A 22,946-nucleotide genomic window follows, 5' to 3' on the forward strand; every position below is an offset into this window, starting at 1 on the left:
CGCCAAGTTATGCCAATCTTTACATGGGGGAGGTTGAGGACCAATTAATTTGGGGTTCCCCCTTTGGCGCGAGTCTGGTCCTCTATGGCCGTTACATAGATGATTTGTTCTTGATTTGGGATGGGGACCTCACTTCTATCACCCATTTTGTTTCACACTTAAATTCTAATTCTTTTAATCTTAAATTCACTTTTAATTTTCACCCCCACACAATTAATTTTCTTGATCTTACTTTGATGAGCACCAATGGCTCAATACAAACCAGTAACTATCAAAAACCTGTCAACACCAACTCATATTTAAACTTTAAAAGTGCCCATTATCCTCCCTGGGTGAAAAATATCCCCAAGGGACAGATGCTCAGACTCAGACGGAATTGTTCTGAACTGTCATCTTTTGATAAACAGGCCAAGGATCTAATTACTGCCTTCCAGGACTGTGGATATCCGTCCCAGTTAGTACAGGAAGCCTACAAATTTGGCAGAGAAAGGGATAGAGATTCCCTCCTTTGTGACAAGCCCCCAAAAAATTCCTTCTCCACAAAAAATAATCAGATTTCATTTATCTCCACCTTCAATAGAAATTATCAGGATATACAAAAAATCATAAGAAAAAATCACTCGATACTAAAACAGGATCCCTTATTGAGAGAGTCGTTACCACCTCAACCCTCCTTTATTTTTAGAAAAAACAAATCACTAAAGAACCTTTTGGCCCCCAGTTGTTTGAAGGATCCCAAAGTTGTTTCCAAAATATCTCCAACCCCTTCAGCTTGGCTCCCAACAAAACCCTTAGGGTGTTACAAGTGTGGTGGCAATCAATGCATCACATGCAACTTCATAACTAATAAATTGACTATAATAAACACACCTACAGAAAAAATCAATATAAAAGGATTCATAAATTGTAACACTTCATTTGTTATTTACCTCCTTACCTGCCCTTGTAATTTAAAATACGTGGGCAGGACCACCCGATCTCTAAGAACCAGGTTTCTTGAACATCGTCGCAATATTCTTAACGGTTCCCTACTACACAGTGTCCCCAGACATTTTTCTGAATGTCATGAAAAAGATCCCAAACATCTAAAATTAACAGGACTGGAACATGTCCCACCGACTAAAAGGGGCGGGGACAGGTTCCGAATTTTATGCAAACAGGAAATTTTTTGGACCTTCAAAATGGACTGCCTTTTTCCAAGGGGTCTGAACGAAGCAATGGAACTTAATATTGTCCTTTAATGTAATCTGGTAATATAGGATGTATGTGTATGTGTTGGGATAATATAATATTCATCTTCTGACCGGTATATACATCTTTGAATGATTTAAATTAATTTACCGGATTACAGTATGAATTCCACCATCGCCCCTCTGTACCCATGTGTGAAGAGAAATTATTGTCCTTTACACATACATGATATATTTCCTGATATACATTTTTTAATAATTTTTTGACTCTTTGTCTCAAATGGGGTTATTTATAATGTGACAATTTAAATAATTTCCATCTAGTTGAGAGCTAGAATAAATTGAGTATATTCTGTATTTATTATAATAATTTCATAATGTTTTAAAACTATAATACTGCTTCTCCCGTTATGTACCTTGGAATTTATGTCATTCGTCCTTCCCTTATGATGGCTCTTTCCCACTCCTCTTGTCTATGTAATATATCTCTAAGAGAATAATAATCCCCTAAAATTACTGAGTCCAATACAAAAAGGGTTTTTTTCAAAAAAGATTTAAAATATTTCTTGTTTAGTAATATTTTTTCTTATAAACCTTTTTTCCTTTGAATATTCTCTCATTATAACTCTAAAATCATGCACTATCCATTTGGAACGCATGTGCGCTCCATTATATAGGAAGCATCTAGTTATGCTGGTATCAATGTACGTCACATGATCACGTGACGTCTGTTTGTTTCTAACTCCGTCCCCGGCCTTAGACGCCGCATCTGTCGCCATGGCAACCACACTGACGTTCGCCCCACAAGCACGGGGCTCCAACACATACGGAGCGCATTGACGTATGGATCACTTCCAGGTTGGAAGCGGAAGTGATCCATGTATATGGCTGGAACGCATAATGCGTTCCATCGCTATAACCACGTTTATTATAACAATTATGTGGCGATCAATTATATGTACCTTCTTCCCATTTAAGACGCTGCATTATCCCACTCCTAATAAAGTGAGAATTTCGCTATGTTATGTATTTGGGTTGTAACCTTGCTGATTATGTAGTTATCTCTCCGATCATGTGACCTGGCTCTAGTCACATGACCGGAATTACCAGCTAAGATAATATCGTATTTTACAGTTTCTATTATGTTTTTCATGATGCATTAAATGCTTTTAGCTTTTTTATTATGATGTATGCCTGCCTTCTCTTTTTCATATTGATTTGCATTAAAATAAACCGATAAGTGTATCCCACAGGTGTATCACTTCCCCCATTAGCAGGGGTATATATACCTGTACCAGGTAACCAGTCCCCCACACCTTTGATAAAGCTGCAGGACGCAGTGAAACGCGTTAGGTGACTATCCTCATACCCTTGGACTTCACTGTGGACATTTTACTATTTGTGAACATTACCATCTACCATCCCCACTGTGGTTTCTTCAAAAACGGCGGACACCGTGGTCAGCGACCCCTGGTCACTACATCTATACCAGTGTGAGTCCCTGTAGACACGGAAGCCAAACCCACCATAAATAACATCTACTGGGCATTTCGTTTTGGACCCTCCGGCGATCTGAGACCAAGAATTTACATCTTCTCTCGCTGTTTTATCAGAGGACGTTCTCCATCCGATTCAACTATTTCCTCCAGTGGCCATTCCACCAGGCCATTTTCATCGTGAGGACTCCCAGTTTCACCACACTTCCCGTGGGACATCATTGTTCACCCTGGTAATGTGCACTTACCCAATCTTCTATAAATGAATTATACACTCCACAGCTGTGTCCACTGAGACGAGGATTCATATTCTTCAATTTTTATCTTTTTATTATTGGTTGTATTAATTCCAATTTACGTTTATTTCCCCACCTTAAATCTTTTTATTTATTTATTTATTGTATTATTTGTGTATATTTTTAACAGTAAAAATTGTTATCCTTATACCCAGTGGTAATTATTCATTGTATCAAGCGCTGCTCGACGCGCCTAGTGCGTGTCATTCCTTTTTGGAATTTTAAATCCCACTGAAGGGAGAGGAGGGGACCGTGCACCTAGTCCATGCCACCAGCCAGGACTCTTGATTCGGGAAACGGCACCGCCATCCCTATGCTGCCCAGGACCGGCAGCATAACGCCTACTGGTAAGAAAACAGAAAACATAATCTACACTACCTGCCTAGTCTTTTCTAGGAGACCGGAAAAAGACTGAAGGCAAGGGGGAAGGAGCTGGTTAATGTGCAGGAGGATGAAGGGGTGTGTCCTAGGGAAAAAACTACCTGTCTAATTATATAGAGGAGAGAGGGATGAACCCATTGTCTAGCTGCCATGAAGTAGGAAGAAGAAATAAAGGCTAATATAACATCACTGCACTTGTGCCTGCATCTCACAGGTTATTGCAGAAGGCCCATAGAGTTGAATGTGCATAATGTAGGCTGGCTTTCAGCAAGGAAGTTATATCTGTCTGCCCAACCTCTGTGTCCTGACATGTAACACATTACGGTACTTATGTATTATATGGGCTTCCATGTTAAATGCACCCCATTTTTTCATACCCCTACTATCCAACTACGCATGGAGTTGATTTTATATAGTGTGGCGAGCGCAGCGAGCCACCGCGCCCGAAGCGTGGCGAGCGCAGCGAGCCCCGCAAGGGGACGCGGTCTCATAATAAAATACTTGTGTAGTTTCACGCAATGTCAGTATAGTCAGTGTAGTGTCCATGTCAGAATCAGCGTAGTGTTCCCACAGCCAGCGTAGTCAGTACGTTTGCAGCTAGCCGGAGCTTACATAGTTAGCGTAGTCAGTCAGCGTTGTGCCAGCGCTTATTACATAGTGTGCAAACCATTGACCATTTTTAACCTGCCTAATATGACAGGTGTGAATGTGTTCTTGAAACAACCCCACTATCCACGTTAGCACGAAGCGTGGGGAGTCCTGTGAGGGGACGGGGTACGCGTCCTCCCGACCTGTTCATACCCTCACTATCCACATCTCTGTGGAGTTGACTTTAAAGTGGGCGTGAGCCACCGAGCACGAAGCGTGGCAAGCGCCGAGAGGGGATGCATATTACTTGACATGTATTCCCCTTGCGCTTGCCACACTTAGATAAACAACTCCACACCGACGTAGATAGTGTGGGTATGAACAGGTCGGGAGGATGCATACCGCGTCCACTCGCCACGCTTCGGGCTGGTGTGGATAGTGGGGGTTTGAAATTGAAGCATTTGCCAGTATGTAACATGGAGCACTGGCAAACGCGTCCTTTATTGTGCTTGAGACGCACACGCTACCGAACCCCTAACCCTGTCCGTCTCCCTGAAGCGGACACGGGCAGGGTTGCCATATCCTGCCGCAAGAATTACCGAGACGCACAAGCGTATGAGACGCTCATGCATCTCAGGCAGATGGAGAGCCTCTCCGCCAGCGTCCGCATGATCGCCTCTCCGCCGGCATCCACCAGCGCAGGGGGTTACCGGCGCTGTGTGAGAGGTGCTCACTAGGCTTGGCAGGGACACCGGGGACAAAGCTGCAGCTCTCGGGGACAGTGCGGTGGCTACGCTGCCTGACAAGGACAGTACGCTGACTACACTAGGCAGCCGTTGGGCTACACTGACAATGTAGCTTAGCCTATGCTGGAATTGTAGCGTAGCCTGGTGCCTTGATAGTACACAAGTACCCTTTTTTTTTTTTTTTTTTTAAACAGCGTCACCTAGGTGGTGCACATTACAGAACACTGCGGCAAAAGTATTAAGCCTGGATAAGAGATAAACTGAAGATAAAGTGAAAGGAGATAAAGCACCAGCCAACCAACTCCCAACTGTCATTCTCAAACACAGTTCATTGGCTGGTGCTTTATCTCCTTTCACTGTATCTCCAGTTTAACTCTTCTCCAGGTTTAATACATCTGCCACCTTAAAAGAAGTTACAAATTGTCCTTGCTTACAATGAATGAGCACAAATAATTTACCATCCATTTTAAAACGGCATTTTTCAACAATAGTTTTGTTTAATTATTGAATAGTCACAAAAAGTAACAATGAAGCACATCTTGTGTCAATAACACCTCACCTCCCTGCCATCAAAGAGATTGAGTTAAGAGGTATTTGCTTACGGAGTACATACATAATAAAACACAGTACTTCTAAATGGTTATATTCAGAATGGATTGACGATAACTCAATATATGGATAATCTGGCTCTTATGTGTGAGCCTTTGTGGTGCATGTAAGAATGGCAGTATGCTAAACCTATAATACTTCTGGACTCACAATTATTTTCAACCCCAGCGAGCCTGGGGCCAGATTTGATTACAAAGGGGACAAGTTGTGGTGTTGTTACCAGCGTTTCTGTGTGGCTGCAATGACAACTTGCCCCTTAGTTTTTTTGTAATCTCACCCATATGAAGGAATGTGGAAAACTAGCCAGTATGTGGCTTTTTCATTGTATTTTGAAATTAAACATTCATAGAGATTAACATTCTTTATAATCTAATTTCTAAAAAAAAATATTGAGTCCCATTAAAGTAAATTCAGTGGTGTTGTGGAAGCATCAATATGGTTCAAATATGCGAACAAACGACAAAAAAACCCGTTTCTGGACACGAAAAAGTACAAACACTTGCACAAAATCACAATATAAAAACAAATAAAATGTAGAAATATGAAGACAAAACCTGTAAGCGACTGCTTTGTAAAACTTGTCTACTATACTACAACAACTTACACAAAACAAATTATTCTTCCTGTTCATGCGGCTAAAGCTTTAGGACTACAGAGAGCATCTATACCATTGAAAACCTTTGGTAAGGAAATGTGATCCCCATCACAAATGTGAGACCTAGTCAGAATAAATGGTAACCTTAAGTTTATAGGGAGCGATGGAGGTAAAGGCCAACAGTGGAATCTCAAAAGGTGTTTAGTTCTCTGCACAGAATCCAGTGGATGACTTGAATTTACCTTCATTCATATACCATAGCACAAAAGACCATCACTATTCGGCATCCTCAAACTGTCCAGCCTCAGCATTTAATACACTGAGATTAAGCACATCGCTCCTCTCCATAGAAGGGACATGACGTAAACTTGGGTTGTAAGTCCCTTCAGTCCCCGACTGGTTACCATTTATGTGCGCTATACAGGCAACATCAACCAGGTCTTCTTCATCTATGTGAAAAGAAAAAAAGTGGAGATTCATCAACCACTACGGAAATGGCTTCTAAAATCCATAATGCTCACCTATAATTGTTATTTGTATTGTTGTTTAATGCCCTTCAAGAACACCCCTTGACCCTACACCAGGGGTGGGGAACCTTTTTTTATGCCACGGGCCATTTGTATAGGGAAAAAATCCTTCGGGGGCCATATGTAAAAATTTCTCTTACAAATTGTCCTGCTGCAGCTGTCCCAGTCTCCGGCTGCTGTTGATTAAGAGGAATCTCGTGAGAACTACCGACCTCTAGCGAGAATTCCCCTGTACTTGACTCCCGGCAAAGCTGCCAGGCAGGTGGGAGGGCCAGTCAGACCGCATACGGCCCCCGGGCCTGAGGTTCCCCACCCCTGCCCTACACAAACAGGTACTTGTGTAGTTTCATAGCGGCAGTTACATAATGTAGAGTCCCTGTCAGAATCAGCATAGTGTTGCCGCGGCCAGCATAGTTAGCTTAGTCAGTCAGAAGTAGTGTAGTGTTCCTGCGAGCATCCCTGTTGAATCAGAGTAGTGTTCCCACGGCCGCTTAGCGCAGCCAGCGTCCGTCAGAGCCAGCGTACCGTTTCAGCGGTCAGCGTAGTCAGTCAGCGGTACGCAGTTAGCGGATTCACATTGTCAGTTATGGCTGCCCAAAATTTAACAATATTTAACACTATCCACACCAGCCCTAAGCGTGGCGAGCCCCACAAAGGGACGCGTTACGCTTTCTTCCGACCTTTTCATACCCCCACTATCCACGTCGGTGTGGAGTTGATTTTATAAAGTGTGGCTAGGGGACGCGGATTACATGTGAACCACGCTTCGGGCTCGGTGGCTCGCCACACTATCTAAAAACAACTCCACGCTGACGTGGATAGTGGGGGTATGAAAAGGTCGGGAGGACGCGTAATGTGTCCACTCGCCACACTTCGGGCTGGTGTGGATAGAGGAGGTTTGAAAAGATAGAACACTGGCAGATGTGTCCTTTATTGTGCATGAGACACATTTGCGCACCGCACCCCTTTGTGCAGGAGACGCACGTGCTACCGAACCCCTAACCCTGTCGGCAGGGTTGCCGTACCCTGCTGCAATACTAACTGAGACGCACAATAACCAAGATGCACAAGCATCTCATACAGGTGGAGTGCCTCTCCGCTGGTGCCCGCATGATCCCCTCTTCGCCGTCTGCCAGTGCAGGGGATCTGGCAGTTACCGGCGCTGTGCGAGAGGCGCTCACTACGCTTGCCAGGGAAGCCAGTTTTTGGGCTATGCTGACCACATAGTTTAGGCTGCCGCCGTGAAACTACACAAGTAAGGCAGCCGTTGGGCTACGCTGTTCTACGCTGACAACGTAGACTCAAACGTAGCTTAGGCTGCCGCCGTGAAACTACACAAGTACCCACAAATTTTCCATATTAAATATTTGGTCATTTCTAAATAACAAAAATGTAGACAAATGTGACTCTGATTATTCTTAAGTAGGGTAACCATTGCTCCAATCCTAATTTCTATGTAGATATTCTCAGTTTCAGAGCCGTGTTTGTTCACCTCAATTCAATCTGAACTACAGTATCTTACCCCTAAAATACACCAGACAATATGCCATCCAGTCAGACCAGAATATCACTCATTGTGTATGTGCTGTAAATGCGCTTCCTTGTAAAGGCGCTGGGTGGCAATGTGATAAATGTATGTGAGAGACACCCATCAGATTGTATTAGGCAAATTAGAAAGGATATTCTGTATAAGGTGTTTTCCAATCTACATCTTGAAGAATTTACCATAAGGTTCTTCCAGTGCTCGCATCTCCGCATCCCAGTCTTCTTGCTCATACTGATAAGGCTGTGTCCCTGATGAGCTGGAGTTTATATTGAAATCTATATCATTTTCCTCAGATGAGCCGTCTCCCCAGTGAGGGCTTCTAGAACAGGACCAAGCTTCATAAAGATCCTCCGATAGGTCACTCTGTCCATCATCATCATTATCTTTATCCTCAGTCCTGGAAAATTCCTCTTTTGTTACAACAGGAAGTAACCCATTCCTGCCTATATATTGCCAAAACAAACAAGTTTCAGAAAGGAATACTCTTTGGGTAGAGCAAGCTAATTGCACAACATCTGCTCCCCACAACTTATTCCCACTCCCATCATCCTACATTTTTTCTGATTGAGAAACAGTCAGGCTGTTTGACGAGCAATAAAAAGGTAAAATGCTCAGAACTTGTATTCATTCTTTATTACTACCAATGAAGCAAAGTAGCACTGGGTATTTTATTATCTATATACAGAAACTACCACTGTAATTGTAATAAAAGAAAAACGGTTAGGAACTTCAGCTCTGAAGGTGATCATCAACTGTCTGGGGTCAGGAACTTTGCAAAATAAATATAACCACATAGGGAGTTTTGTAACAGGTTCCGATTTTCCAGAAAAAAAAAAAAAAAAAGGAGGAATTTCCCCAAGAGTGATATTAAATTTAAAGGAAAATAGCTAATAAGACCCCTCTGCATCCTCATACCTTCCATCAGTGCCTGTTAATTGGGCATCATAGCATCCCCCACCATACATACCAGGTGGCTGCAAATTGGTCCACAAGGGAAATTTATATGAATCAACCCCCAGTGTATATCAGGCATCTGCAGCGGAAATGAGAAAAATGCATTTCACCAGCAGCTGCCTGTGGTGGATGTGCTTGGCAAGCAGGATTACTGCTCATCTTGAATGTCTTTCCTTCTGATATAAAAGTCAGTGTACAGTTTCCATGACATGACATTATCACTGAGGGGCAGATTTATTAAAGTCGGTTAAGTGATTAAGGGGGGGTATTCAATGTGTAGGTCATGGCGGTTGAGCTTGCTCGACCGATGTGACCCTGTCCCTTTCTCGGTCAACTCGAACATGCAGGCCGGATTCAATGTCCCGCCTGCAGTGGGATGAGAAGGAGGCATTGCCGCGAGCTGCAGCCGGTAGCTCGTCACTTCCTGGCCGTTCTCGGCAGAACGAGCCCGACAGCTTGTGAAGTCGGGCTCGTTCTGCCGAGAAACCCTGCTCAATGTTGACGGGGAAGACAGCATTGAATAGGGCCCAGCTGCCATCTCCCCCGTGGGGAGATGGTCGCTGGCGATTGAATACCCCCCAAAGTGTCTGTTTATTTTATCACCGGCCAATCAGCTAACTGTAAAGTTACAGGCTTAGTTTGAAACATGACAGGTAGGAGCTGATTGGCCAGTGATAAAAACCAGACACTTCACTGAGCTTAATAAATCTACCCCTGAATAACTTAACAAGTTGGCTATTAATTTCAGCTACTGATGTGCCCTTTAGACACAGAAATCGGATGACACTATGCATGTAAATGTTGGACTATTTTTTTGCCAGCCCCGCCATCTTTGTTACCTTACTTATTGAACCACCTTCATACTTTTACCATATAGGCTCTTTGGCAAGGAATTCATCTTAATATCATAAATAACTCTTAAAAGCCAGAAAGCATGAGATTTTCAGCAGTGGCTATAATTTTATTTCCAATAGGAAAAAACTTAAGGTGGAATAAGTTAGAATTATTTTTGGGGAAAAAGAAATACAAAATTGGAGGGGTGCCAAATTAGGAGTTAGCAATAATACTAAATGATAAAGTTTGCATCATCAAACTATCTATTATTGGGAACAGTCTTCCTAACCAGTATCCCAGAGATTGCAATAAATTAAGATTGCTCTTGCCAGGGACTCCATGCAAATGACAAAAATGAAGGGAAAAGGTGGACCCGCATCTAGTTCCATTATGGATATGGGAGAATTTGAAAAGGACAGCATCTTAATCATACCTGAGGGAGCTATATAATGCAAGGATCCTGTGGGGCACGCACAGCTCAGTCCCAAGTGCATTAGCAACCCCCACATAAAATGGCAGTTCACTGTGGAACATATTCTCTACATCAAGGGTCCTCAAACTATTTTGCTCTGGGGCCCCATATGACATTACAAGACCCCAGCAAGGGACTGCAGAAGGTCATCACATCACATGTGTAGTCAGCACATACATGGCAGCATTGTGGAGGCAAAGCATGATGGGAGGAGTCTAAAATAACAGACAATTCAAAAGACTTTTCAGACTCCTTGACTTTTCTAATCTCAGTCAGTGATTCATCAGCCTGATGGTCAGCAACATGGAGTCGCGACCCCATGCTGAGAAGGTCGGGACCCACTTTGGGGTTAGGACCCACAGTTTGAGAACCGCTGTGCTACATCCATTGACCACACAGGAGCACCCCTTATGTTCATAATAAATAAAACTAGACAAATGCAGTTCTCCATTAACCGCTATGCCAAGCACAATTCCACCGTTCAGATATTGGTAGCCCAAAATGAGATCAACATAAAACTAGGGTTTCTTCCAGAACCGGACCCGGCCCCCACCTCCTCCCTCCAAACTTCCTGAGCCAGGATCAGCATTCGGCTTGGGTTTTCCTACATCGAGGAAAAAAAGTGATCAGGATAAAACGATTTATAACCTCTCCACAAGGCAACTTAGCACAGATAAAAGTTAAATTATTAAACAAAGGGCGCAAATTTTCTCCCTCCACACCTGCTAACATTTTTAGTCTATTCGTGGAATGTAATAGGTTTATTTGAACCTTATGCAGACAAAAGTATTTTGCCAATAAAAAACTTGATGTAAGAGGAATCGTCTCCGAAACCTTTGGACAGCAATGATGATGCAGCCCTTATGTCCTTGATGGAACTTTTTGATGAAAAGAATTCATTTGATAAGATTAAAACTATTTTTAATATGTCTTCGACAAAAAACAAAATGTGATATATAGAAAGTTTTTACAAAACCACCCTGAATGATTTTAAAATGTTTAAAATCCCAGTCGGTGTGGAGTTGATTTTAGATAGTGTGGTGAGCGCAGCGAGCCACAAGCGTGGCGAGCGGACGCGGATGACTACATGTATTCCGCGTCCGCTCGCCACGCTTCGGGCTCATATTCCGCGGGGCTCGTCACCATCTAAAATCAACTCCATGCCGACATGGATAGTGGGGGTATGAAAAGGTTGGAGGACGCGTACCGCTGCGCTCGCCACGCTTCGGGTTGGCGTTGATAGTGGGGGTGGCGTTGACAATGGGGGTGCATTTAACATTGTAAGCACCCGTCAGGGTGATTGTACAATTAAAAATTGGATCGCATCGCTTATCCTACCTACCCCATCAGTGAGTTCTATAGGCACCCTTTCTTTGGCAGTTGATTGTGTTACCTTTGATGTGCTGGCAAAGATACCTTTATGTGCTTTAATGCTCCTGATTGTTCAGTGAGTACAGTACGCTGTCTGGATATTATCCTCCATCATTTGGTATGGTCTTCAATGTTGTCTACACGGGTGGACCCATAAAGATACTGTTATATGTTTATAACACATCACTATTGAGGCCAGTATTCAATGCCTCAGATTCGCCGTTTTTTTTCAGTGAATCTGGCAATTCGCTGGGTTTACGGCGAATTTTCTGTTAGAAAAAACAATTCTCCCTATTCAATGGAGGCAATTCGACACAAATGAACAGCGAATGTCTGCCGATTCGCCGTAAATTATTCTCCACAATTCGCCTGTGATTTTCAATGGGGTTTTTAGTGGAATTCGCCGACAGTGTATTCAATGCTCAAATGGAGAACTGCTTTCTCCATTGATTTTCGCCATGATTCTCCGTTTAGCATTCGTCATCTTTTTTAGGTGAACTGTAATGTGATCTTTTAAATTAAAGTGTTTTTAATTTTTTTTTTGGTGTTAAAAAATCAGAATATTTTTCCTATGAAGGGGCATGCTATTTTTATTCATATACTTGCAGCACATGAATATATCTTTAATATATATATATATCTTTAATATATATATATATATATATATATATATATATATATATATATATATATATATATATATATATATATATATATATATATATATATATATATATTTTTTTTTTAAACAATATTTATTTTTATTTTTTTTAAACATTCGCCAGCAGGGGGCCGGGAGCCGGAGCCGCTCATTAATATTCATATATTCACTGCACACTGATCCCGATGATCGGGACCAGTGAGTGCAGCGGCTCCGACCCCAGCAGCACCCTGCAAGCCCTTCTGCTGGGGGTGAGGTGAGGGGAGGGAGGTGAGGGGACGGGAGGGGGGAGAGATATGCGGGGGACAAGCTGACAGGGACGGGACCAGCAGCAGCAGCCCGAATCTTTTGCAGATAGCAGCCACTGCTGCTTTCAGTGAGCAGAGGCGGGGGAGCTGTGCGTACTGTAGTGCTCTCCCTCCGCCATGCCACATTCGCCCGCCCCCTTTGCCATGGCACTTTTCCCCCCTGCTGCTGAGATTCTCCAGCGGGGGGCTCACTGATGTCGCAGGGATTCCCCGCACAGCCTCAGAACAGGGACGCAGCAGCAGCAGGCCTTTAGCTCCGGCAGCCACAGCACGGTGATGTCAGCGCTGGGGCTGCCGGAGCCGGAGGACTGCTGCTGCGCTCCTGCTGCGGGCTGTGCGGGGGGGACACGGGGATTCGCCACTACTGTATTCGCCTATATTCGACGTCAGGGGCAGCGAGCCCCTGACGCATTGAATAGTGTGGGCTGGGGGAGGCTCACGAATGTAGGAGTAGCGATTTTTCCTGGCAAGCGCACAGCGAATCCAAAACAGGATTCGCTACCTTGCGCTCGCCAGAGCATTGAATACCTCTGTTAGTGAGTTTGGGTACGAGTTTCCCCATTGAGTGGTTTTTTTCCCCAGAAAAGCATTTTTATTTTGTGCACCACCTTATACTTGATTTATTTTATTTTTTGCATATCTCTACATCACGACATTAAATTCCACGGATACACAAGCTCAGCGCCATCAGACCTTTATTTGTTCCGAAATATCTACCAGAGAGGATTGCCTTGTGGTCCTCCATCTTGGTTTGTGGCTGCAAGGGCTGATAGCGCCTTGGGACTTTTCTTTACCCCTTTGTTTATTTTAGGCTTGTCAAAAAGTTTGCGGATGTGCAGGAAACAACCCTTTCCACCTCTCATGTCCTGATAAATGTTCTCCTGAAATGGTGAAGAGTATGCCTCGGTGTCCTGATCCTGCAATTCCCCACAGCTTCTGTATTTGCTCAAACCCTGAAAATGCTTTTGCAGATGGAGCTCTCTGGTTCTGAGGGTACTTGGTATCCTATACCCATATGCTTCAAAATGACTATGGTTCACCTGAAACTTCTTACATCTCTCATGATTACAGCTTCACATTTCCTCATTTCAATATTTGACTATCCTGGATTTATTCCCGAGAGTCTCGAAGTGCTTGAATATGGGTTTCCTAATACACCTCGGTCCTTTCTTGCACTGAAAACAGTCCGGACAAGAATTTGATGCCACACAGTAGTTTGAGATGCCCACTCAATCTCCTGTACTTTTTTTTTATTACTGTACTATCTTATGCATATCCTGTTCTCTTCCTTTATGATAAAAATAGTATGTCCTTAATTTACCTTTAAGTAATATATGCAAACTGTACTTATATATGCTGAGGGAGAGCTTGGTCCCATCCTCCCTGGTTTAAGGTCATTACTTTAATGCCCTAGGTCAGTGGTTCCCAAACTTTTTTGAATCACGGCACCCTAGAGCATCAAAATATTTTCAAGGCACCCCTAGGCCAAATGCTTTTTATCGAGAAATTCTGAAAGAAAAAAATAAATAAATGAAGTGCACTGTGTTTATATGTCACAGTTATCTGGTGAGGGACAGGATTTGCTTCTGTTTGTCCACATATATTATGATTAGCAGCCACAAGCATTGGTTTTGCCTGGTACATTGACCATAAATAATATGAATTGATCTTGGTCCACCAACCCGAGGCACCCCTGCAAGTGTCCTGAGGCACCCCAGGGTGCCTAGGCACACAGTTTGGGAACCACTGCCCTAGGTACTTATTTGTTACACTATCCTGACTCGAACACCTGAGCGCACCCCAAGTGCACGAACATGCCGAATATCTGAACGAAAGAACGTGCATGAAAACCTGTATGTGCACAAACACCCAAATCCCACAGATCTTTAGCTGCATCTTCTGAGATATCCTTATGGCCTAACAAGGCAGTATCGAATATTTCTCAACCACGGGGCATTGTGCTCCATAACCACACTACCAGCTGTTAACAACTCGCCTTAGTCCGGACATAAAGTACTGTAATTGTAAAACCACTTATAACTCTGCCTAAAAATCTTTGTGTTATCTGAACACTCTTCATTGCTTTACAAAGTTCCGTACGGCACAGGTGGTACTATTATTCATTCATCACTAAACATTTGCTACTGTAAAGAAAGGTGGTGTTTTCAAATATATAACATTCCAAAGTTGGATACATTGAATGCTATCAGAGACTCATTCATTAGGAATTTTCTTCATAATTGATTAGATGTCCATATTATATATGAGAGAGAGAGAGAGAGAGAGAGAGAGAGAGAGAGAGAGAGAGAGAGAGAGAGAGAGAGAGAGAGAGAGAGAGAGAGAGAGAGAGAGAGAGAGAGAGAGAGAGAGAGAGAATGAGAGGCACTCCAGAGGATAAACCCCACAGCGGGGTTGCGATGCACGGGTGCACAGTGCTTCCGGCCGAATTGGAAGGCTGTAATACCAGGGAGAGGAGTCCGGCACTCTCGGGGCTTGCAAAACTCAATTAACACACAGGAAGTCGGATCGGATTCAGTATTAAATCCCGGCGGTCGGGATCCCGGCGTTCAGAATCCCGTTTGCCGAAATTCCGACAAGGGGGGGGGGCGTGGATAGCCCCCCCTTGCGGGCTCGCTGCGCTCGCCACGCAGCGGGCCTGGTGCCTCGCTACGCTAATTTATTCTCCCTCCAGGGGTGTCGTGGACACCCACGGAGGGAGAGAGGGAGAAAGTGTCGGGATTTCGGCGACCGGGATTCCAGCGTCGGGATTCTGAACGCCGGGATCTTGAAAACGGTATTAAACCGAAACGTTGATCCGACTTCCTGTGTGTAAATTGAGGTTTGCAAGCCCCGAGATTGCCGGACTCCTCTCCCTGGTATTATATAATTAGACTTGAGTATGTGACCTTACCACCCTGGCTTGTTTCAGCATCTCCTGTAATGCCATCTGCTGCAGAGTATAGTATAATACGTTTTCAAGCTTGAAAACTGTTAAATTAACCGAAACGTTGCCCCTGGGACCCAAGTGTCTGAGTGTCTTTTTCAACGAGTGCTACTACCTGTCTCAAGGTGTGTGTGTGTGTGTGTGTGTGTGTGTGTATGGTACTTGTGTAGTTTCATGGCGCCACTAGATAGGATACTAGATTGTATACGATTTAGTATGCAATTTGACATAAGATATCGCATAAGATAAAAAGTATAAGATTTACTATCCATTTCATTACCCCACTATCCACTAGGGAGTGGAGTTGATTTTATATAGCGTGGCGAGCCACCGAGCCCGAAGCGTGGCGAGCGCACACTGAATATAATTTATGGAATTGCATGCAAATGGCACACGATATTGGTGACTTGCTTTGAAACAACATCCGCATGCCACGCTTCGGGCTCGGTGGCTCGCTGCGCTTGCCACGCTATATAAAATCAACTCCACGCCCTAGTGGATAGTGGGGTAATGAAATGGATAGTAAATCTTATACTATATCTTATGCGAAATCTTATGTCAAATCGCATGCCATATCGTATACGATCTAGTATCCTATCTATCCTATCTAGTGGCGCCGTGAAACTACACAAGGGGGGGAGCAGCGCGAGGTTTGTTCCGGTCCACGGTTATATATGTAAGTGTTTTCTCATTGTTTTGTGTTCTCTCCTTGAAAACAGATTAAACTCTGAAATGTTGGATTCTACTTCTGTAGCCTGACTTGTTTGTGCAAATCCGAGTGCGTGCCGCTGTCCCCCTCATCTATTTGTCTATTTGAGCATGCACCCCGGTCATCGTGTATTATGGAGTGCCATTCAATGTCTTCCTGTATATGATCCGCAAGCTTGCCCTTGTGGTTCTTGGAATGTGCACACTGAACGTCTACTATTTATCGTCTTGAGCGGTTGCAAGGTTTTGAACACCGCAAGTACTGTACCGCCCCGGACACCAGGTCTCTGGATACTGCGGCAGTTATTTTAATTTACTAGCTGTTTTTTTTCTTCTTTGCTTGAGCTGAAGTTTCACACGAATTATGTCTCAAAGACCCATACCAGCAGACCTCACAGACAGCCTGCTGAGACCCACACTACCCATTGGCGAACGCCTGAGATTCTCGGAGGATGAATCATCAGCAGCACTGTTCACACAGCGACTGACAGATCTGGAAGACGAGCTGTCTACAGATGACATTTTTGATAACTTGTCCAAAAAGAAAGAAATTGAATTCCTATTACACGGGGTCACCTTATCAGAATATTATAGAGAACAAAAGATACCTCGGGGATTCCGGGTTAGAAACACCCCGACCATTGATCGCTATAATGACTTCTGTAGAAAATGTTGCGCAATTTTGAATAATTGCTCATTTGACCTGATAACACTCGTGATAAACGAATCTGCCAGAGAAATGGAAGTGATGCAAAAACGCATATCTGATTATGAAGCACTACACCTGACTAATTGCTCATTTGACCTGATAACACTCGTGATAAACGAATCTGCCAGAGAAATGGAAGTGATGCAAAAACGCATATCTGATTATGAAGCACTACACCTGACAAAACTTACAGAGGATCCCGACCAGGATTGGACATCTAAACTCAACACACAACTTGTGGACTTTAAAAAAGGAACTTTTAGCGTTTAAGAAAAATAAATTCAACCGCGTTAATCACGACTATACTGAACAGAACGTGTACAGATGACTTGCAGGTCCACATAGACCACAAAATAAAGATAGAAGATACAAAAGACAAGGTAACCGTACCTCTAGTGATGCAGCCTCCTCAGTGGGAGAGACGCATACCAAAACCCAGACTTTAAAAAACTACCAGCGCCCACCCACTGGAGTCAAGACTCGAGCCATACGCGAAAAAGACAAAGACCCACCAGAAGAGGTGGACAAGGTCATCGCTCGCGGCAAGAGGATGTAACATTCAGTATATTTTGAATCGCACGTTATCACCCTGCGAGATGGCAGTACTAAACAAAGGGCTTTCTTTTGTGTCTACAAACAAATTCAATGCTTTTGATTGGAAGGTTGAAAATATTAAACTCAGCAGAAAACTACGTTTGAACGATTTCTTTAGCCGGGGCGACACCGTGTCAATGCCTAGTCCACCCTCCATCTATGACACCTTCAAGAAAAGGTCCAAATTTGATCCCCCTTCTTCCGATCTGACTATTCAAAGCTTCAATCGGATTCTGGAAACCAAAGTGAATTCTTTACAGAGTGAAGATACATCTCGCAATTTTTCCAATCTATCCAAGGAGGAGTGGGGAGCTTTACAAAATCTACGGTCCTACGAGGACGTGATGATCCTCCCCGCAGACAAAGGTGTAGGTATTGTCATCTGGGACATCAAGAACTATACAATTGAAGTATACTCACAATTGAACACGGACACCTACCAACTGCTGTCTCAAGATCCAACCAGAGTATATAAAACTGAATTGGACACACTCCTGAATGAAGCCGTCGAGTGCAAATCATTGCCTGCATCAGTCAGAGACTGGCTTTTGGTAGAGAGTCACCACGGGTACCTCTATTATACTGTTCATAAGAACCCCATGTCCCCAACAGGTCTGAATCGCGGGAAGGAGGGGTCGCCGCGAATCGCGGGAGGTCGCAGGGGGTGTGTGTGTCACCTGGTGGCTGTGGAGTAATGGTGGATGGTGGGCATGTACTGTAGCCCTGGCTGGGCGGGGGGGGAGGTGATGTCAAGGGGGTGGTGGTGTGTATCACTCTGGTCTTTTCCCTAGGGGGGGGGGGGGCGGGTTTGTGTAGAACGCTGGGCGGGAACGTTATACACACAGGGGATGAGTGTCTTTTCCCTAGGGGGGGGGGGGAGGTTTGTGTAGAAGGCTGGGTGGGAACGTTATATACACAGGGGATTAGTGTCTTTTCCCTAGGGGGGGGGGGGCGGGTTTGTGTAGAACGCTAGGTGGGAACATTATATACACAGAGGATGAGTGACAGATCTGGCTAAAATATAATATATATATATATATATATATATATATATATATATATATATATATATATATATATATATATATATATATATATATATATATACACACACACACACACACACACAATATTTACAATAGGAGACGGTGATACAACAAACAGGGTATTTACAGACAGTCAAAGGTATGAGGGCCCTGCTCGCAAGTTTACAATCTATAGGAAAATAGGCATTGATACACAAGGATAAATATTCTTTATTCAACCAGAACGCAAAGGTTCCTGGTGTGCTGTATGATACGGTAACCCAGCAGTTTGGCCAGGGGTTAGGATGATGGAAAATGTGAAAAAGAAAGAGTGGATATGTGTGGACTGTACAATGGGATGTCATTAGATACTGTAGGAATGGTATATGGAGGTTAAGTGGTTGGTTCTGGAATTTGAGAAGCTTGCCTGAAGAGGTGAGTTTTCAGGGAACGCTTGTAGGCCTAGAGGAGAATCTTATTGTGTGTGGGAGAGCATTCCACAGAGTGGGCGCAGCCCAAAGAAAGTCCTGCAATCGGGAATGAGATCGCATAATGAGTGCGGATAGCCTTGACACCCGAAGAGCTACTAAAATTAAAATTTTAAAAAAATCTGCCTAATAAACAAATAATGTTGTTAATACATTATGCCAAACTGTCACATACCGTACTGTAGACGCACGCCAAAAAATGGGTGTAGCCACATGGGGTGCGTCCAATAAAAATGCGGGTGTGATACACATATGCCCCCCAATAGTGCCATATACACGTTCCCAATAGTGCCAGATACACATATACCCCCACGGTGCCAGGTATGACCCCATGGTGCTGGGTATGCGCCCACAGTGCCAGAAACAGGTATCCCCCACAGTGCCAGCGATGCCCCCACAGTGCCAAGAACAAGTATGCCCCACAGTACCAGGTACTTCCCCACCATGCCGGTTTCCCAGCAGCAGCACACTCACCAACCATTGCTGCTGCTGCCGGGGAGAGGACAGTTTGGTTTCCCCCTGCAGTACTGCTGTCGCTGTCTGTGTCCCCGCCGCTGCTTACCTTCTCATGGAAGGAGAGCACAGCACACCATGCGTCTCTCCACTTTACTTCCTTGTAACTGGGTCGTCCGCCAATCAAAGCTCGCGGGCCGACTCCTGATTGGCGGATAAGCAGCCCAGTCAAGTGAGGGATAGGAGAGATGCGTGATGAGCTCTCCTCTCCCCTCAGGCTCAGAGGGAGAAGGAAAGCAGCGGCAGATAATGAAGGGGCGGGCAGCAGAGTGGTTAAGCCACCCGGATCACTGCCGCGAGCAACCAGTAGCTTGCGAGGGATGGGTTGGCGACCACTGATATAGACAATGATAATTCTACAAGTGCAGCACTCTGGTCGACAGAGAAAATACGGTACTTTCAGATATATAAATGAAATGTGCGTATACTGCGCAGGACAAAAAAAAAGACAAAGCAAGATATTAAGCAGAAATGCAAATTGATCAGCAGGAAGCAAGTTTTTTATAAATTCCTATTTACAAAGTCAGTGAGAAACACAAACATAACACAGGCTCTTAAAGTCTCCCAGGACCCCACGGTGCATTTTTTGCAGGTCTCCTCACATACCTCCCAACATGACCCTCTCCAGGAGGGACACAATGCTCTGCTCCTGGACTTTCCTCTTAATGTATGATTGCCATCAGCTGTGCTTAAAATGCCTTTTCTTTTGAATGAACCTGTTCAACACAGGTGACAGCAATCATACATTAAGAGGAAAATCCAGTAGCAGAGCATTCTGTCCCCCCTGGAGAGGGTTATGTTGGGAGGTATGTCCTCACAGAATCACAAGTGAAATAAATTAGCTCCACCTTTGTATCTTTTAAAATGTGTACATGAGTAATGAACGCAGCTGCTGGGTGACCTGGAAAACGTGAACTGTGTGGGGTCCTGAGGACAGAGTTTGTGAACCCCTGGCTAAGGTGATTGAGGAAAAGCTGTCCCAGATTACAATACTGTGCTAAAGCATGGAATTACAAGTTATAGTTATGCATATTTTAACAACATGCAAATCTGTAGGAAAAATGTGTGAAAATTAGAAAATCTGATGCAAAAGATAGGGATTTCAGAATCATTGACAAGTTTGAAGTAACATGTAAATGAATGGCATTATGGATTAAAAAAAACTAAACTCTTAAAACAAAAAACATTGGAGTCTGCATAACACACGATGTAAAACTCATGAAAATAATATTTTTGTTAACATCCACTGCAAAGCTGGGTACTCACTACACAATTTATGTGTATTTACTGACAATTCATATGATTTGCCGCACATCAAATATGATGATGAAACGTACAATGCAGTGCACTTACATTAACCATGTAAGTTTATATTGTGCCATTGTACGGTGAACACGCACAATATATTGATGCATTGTATCAATCTCTCATGAAGCCACAGATTGTTGCAATGTGTACCCATTTTACTTTCCAAGCAGCTCCCTGCTGTAGTAGGAAGAGGGAAACTTAAGGTGCGTACACACGGGGTAGATATATTGCTCAGCAATATATTGCTCAGTGTCTCCTTTTCATCAGCGACCAGAGATGGTCGCTGATGAAAGGAACATCTGCCGGGGGAGCCCCAGAGGGAATCAGCTGGTTACAGGAGCAAGGTCCTGCGACCAGCGATTATAACGGGGCGGAAAACGGGAGCGTGCACCTGGCGATTTATCGCCGGGGCACACTCCCATCACTGGCAATATTGTCACCAGCGACCATATTGCCAGCGATATCAGCCCATATTGCTGCCGTATGTACACGGCCTTACACAGTCTGGTTGTGAAATGTTAGTAGCAGCTTTTTCATACATTAAAATCTAGGTTACTTAAGGGGGACTGTTCCACAAAGTTAGGCTTTCCATACTATCCCTTTAAATTGAGACACTAATAAATGAAACAGGTTCTGTGGCTGTCTGACATCTAGCCGTCATGTCACCTGGGTTTAATTAGCCACAGAATCTGTGTAATCCAGGGGAATATGGGAGTATTGTCGACCCGACTTGGGTAGACAGGGTTCTAGGTCGACAAATGCGTTTGGTCGACATGGGGTTTTCCACTGTTTTTTTTGTGCCGGCAGGTGGTATTTCATGCCCTACCATCCACTAGGGCAGTGGTTCCCAACCCTGGTCCTCAAGTACCCCCAACAGTGCATGTTTTGAAGGTCTCCACACAGAATCACAAGTGCTATAATTAGCTCCACCTGTGGATCTTTTCAAATGTGCCTGAATAATGAGTGCACCTGCCAGGTGACCTGGAAAACGTGCACTGTTGGGGTACATGAGGACCAGGGTTGGGAACCACTGCACTAGGGCATGGTGGGAGAATAAAATAGTGTGCCAAGCGCAGCGAGGCACCGTGCCGAAGCATTGTGAGCGAAGCGAGGGGCTGTGATTGACTTCCAACTGCGTCCATGTAGACATTCGGGTAAAAAAAAACCTGAAAAACCATGTCGACCTTGTCGCCTGTCGACAATACGATCCACACCCAATCCAGGAGTATCCCAGTTTAAAGGGGCACTATGGTAAACCTGCACAAAGGAGATCAGAACAGAAGAACTAAACTACAATATTTATGTTTTGAATTATTAATAATAATAAACTTTAACAGGTGAAACATACTTGTTCTTCTGATGGCATCGCCCAGCCAGCATCTGTACTCTGGTAACTTACCAGCATCTGTCTAAACAGAGACACTTATTTCATTATACAGATATAGAAATAACCATCTCCACCCTCCTCCAGTCACTACGCACTGCTGAACCCAGCACGCCGACATCACCTGATTAACTCACACTGCCAACACGCCCGGGCCCAACACTGTCATCATTCACTCACCCTCAACTCACAGGTACTTCATTAGCTCACACTGCCTGCATCACACTCGGGATGCCTTTCTACACTCACGTACTCGCGACTCCTCATGCTCACACGCCATTCCCGTGTCAGATCGGTGACGTCACGCCACGCGGCGCTGGCCCTTCTCTGCACGGCGTTCAGTCAGTAGCGCAGAGCGAGGCCACGCCCACTGCGGGTGCAGCTCAGCCTCAGGTGTGCAGTAATAGGCGCCTGTGCGTGTCCTGCCAGTCATTCATAGCGACCATGTAATTTATGATGAACCCAGCTCTCCCTTAATATATTTCTACTATATATATATATATGTTTCCTCAGTATACTTTATACAGAGCAGTCCCTATATTTCAATAGAACATAGTGGTAAGATATTAATGATCACTGGGATATTTATTTTTTAAACACAGCATGTATAGGAGCCTATTTCTGTGGTATGTAAAGCTGGGTACACACAAATAGACAGGGTTAAAGTGAGCCGATATGGGGCAGAACTGCATTCCCTCA

At 44.1% G+C, this 22,946-nt stretch overlaps 1 protein-coding gene across 2 annotated transcripts; it reads right to left on the bottom strand.

The window, feature by feature from the left end:
• Positions 1-5,200: 5,200 nt before the first annotated feature.
• Positions 5,201-22,644, bottom strand: LOC146008688 (uncharacterized). 2 transcript variants are annotated; one of them, XM_083148234.1, is made up of 4 exons: positions 22,501-22,644; positions 22,212-22,272; positions 8,154-8,417; positions 5,201-6,350 (listed from the first exon to the last, which is right to left on the bottom strand). In XM_083148234.1, exons 1-4 carry the CDS (start codon positions 22,525-22,527, stop codon positions 6,178-6,180), a joined length of 525 nt encoding a protein of 174 aa, XP_083004360.1. In that variant the 5' UTR covers positions 22,528-22,644; the 3' UTR covers positions 5,201-6,177. The 2 variants fall into 2 exon arrangements, with proteins under 2 accessions (XP_083004360.1, XP_083004361.1); XM_083148235.1 differs by having other exon boundaries at positions 22,497-22,564.
• Positions 22,645-22,946: the final 302 nt, after the last annotated feature.

The sequence above is a fragment of the Crinia signifera genome, chromosome 6, assembly GCF_055691185.1.
Source record: "Crinia signifera chromosome 6, ASM5569118v1, whole genome shotgun sequence".
Taxonomy (NCBI): domain Eukaryota; kingdom Metazoa; phylum Chordata; class Amphibia; order Anura; family Myobatrachidae; genus Crinia; species Crinia signifera.

Excerpts from the sequence above, each read along its gene's own strand:
- LOC146008688 (XM_083148234.1), bottom strand. The coding sequence starts at position 22,527 with ATGGCGTGTGAGCATGAGGAGTCGCGA. Across the intron at positions 22,273-22,500 it reads GTGAGCATGAGGAGTCGCGA|ACAGATGCTGGTAAGTTACC; the intron begins GTACGTGAGTGT and ends GTCTCTGTTTAG. Across the intron at positions 8,418-22,211 it reads CGATGCCATCAGAAGAACAA|GCAGGAATGGGTTACTTCCT; the intron begins GTATGTTTCACC and ends GGCAATATATAG.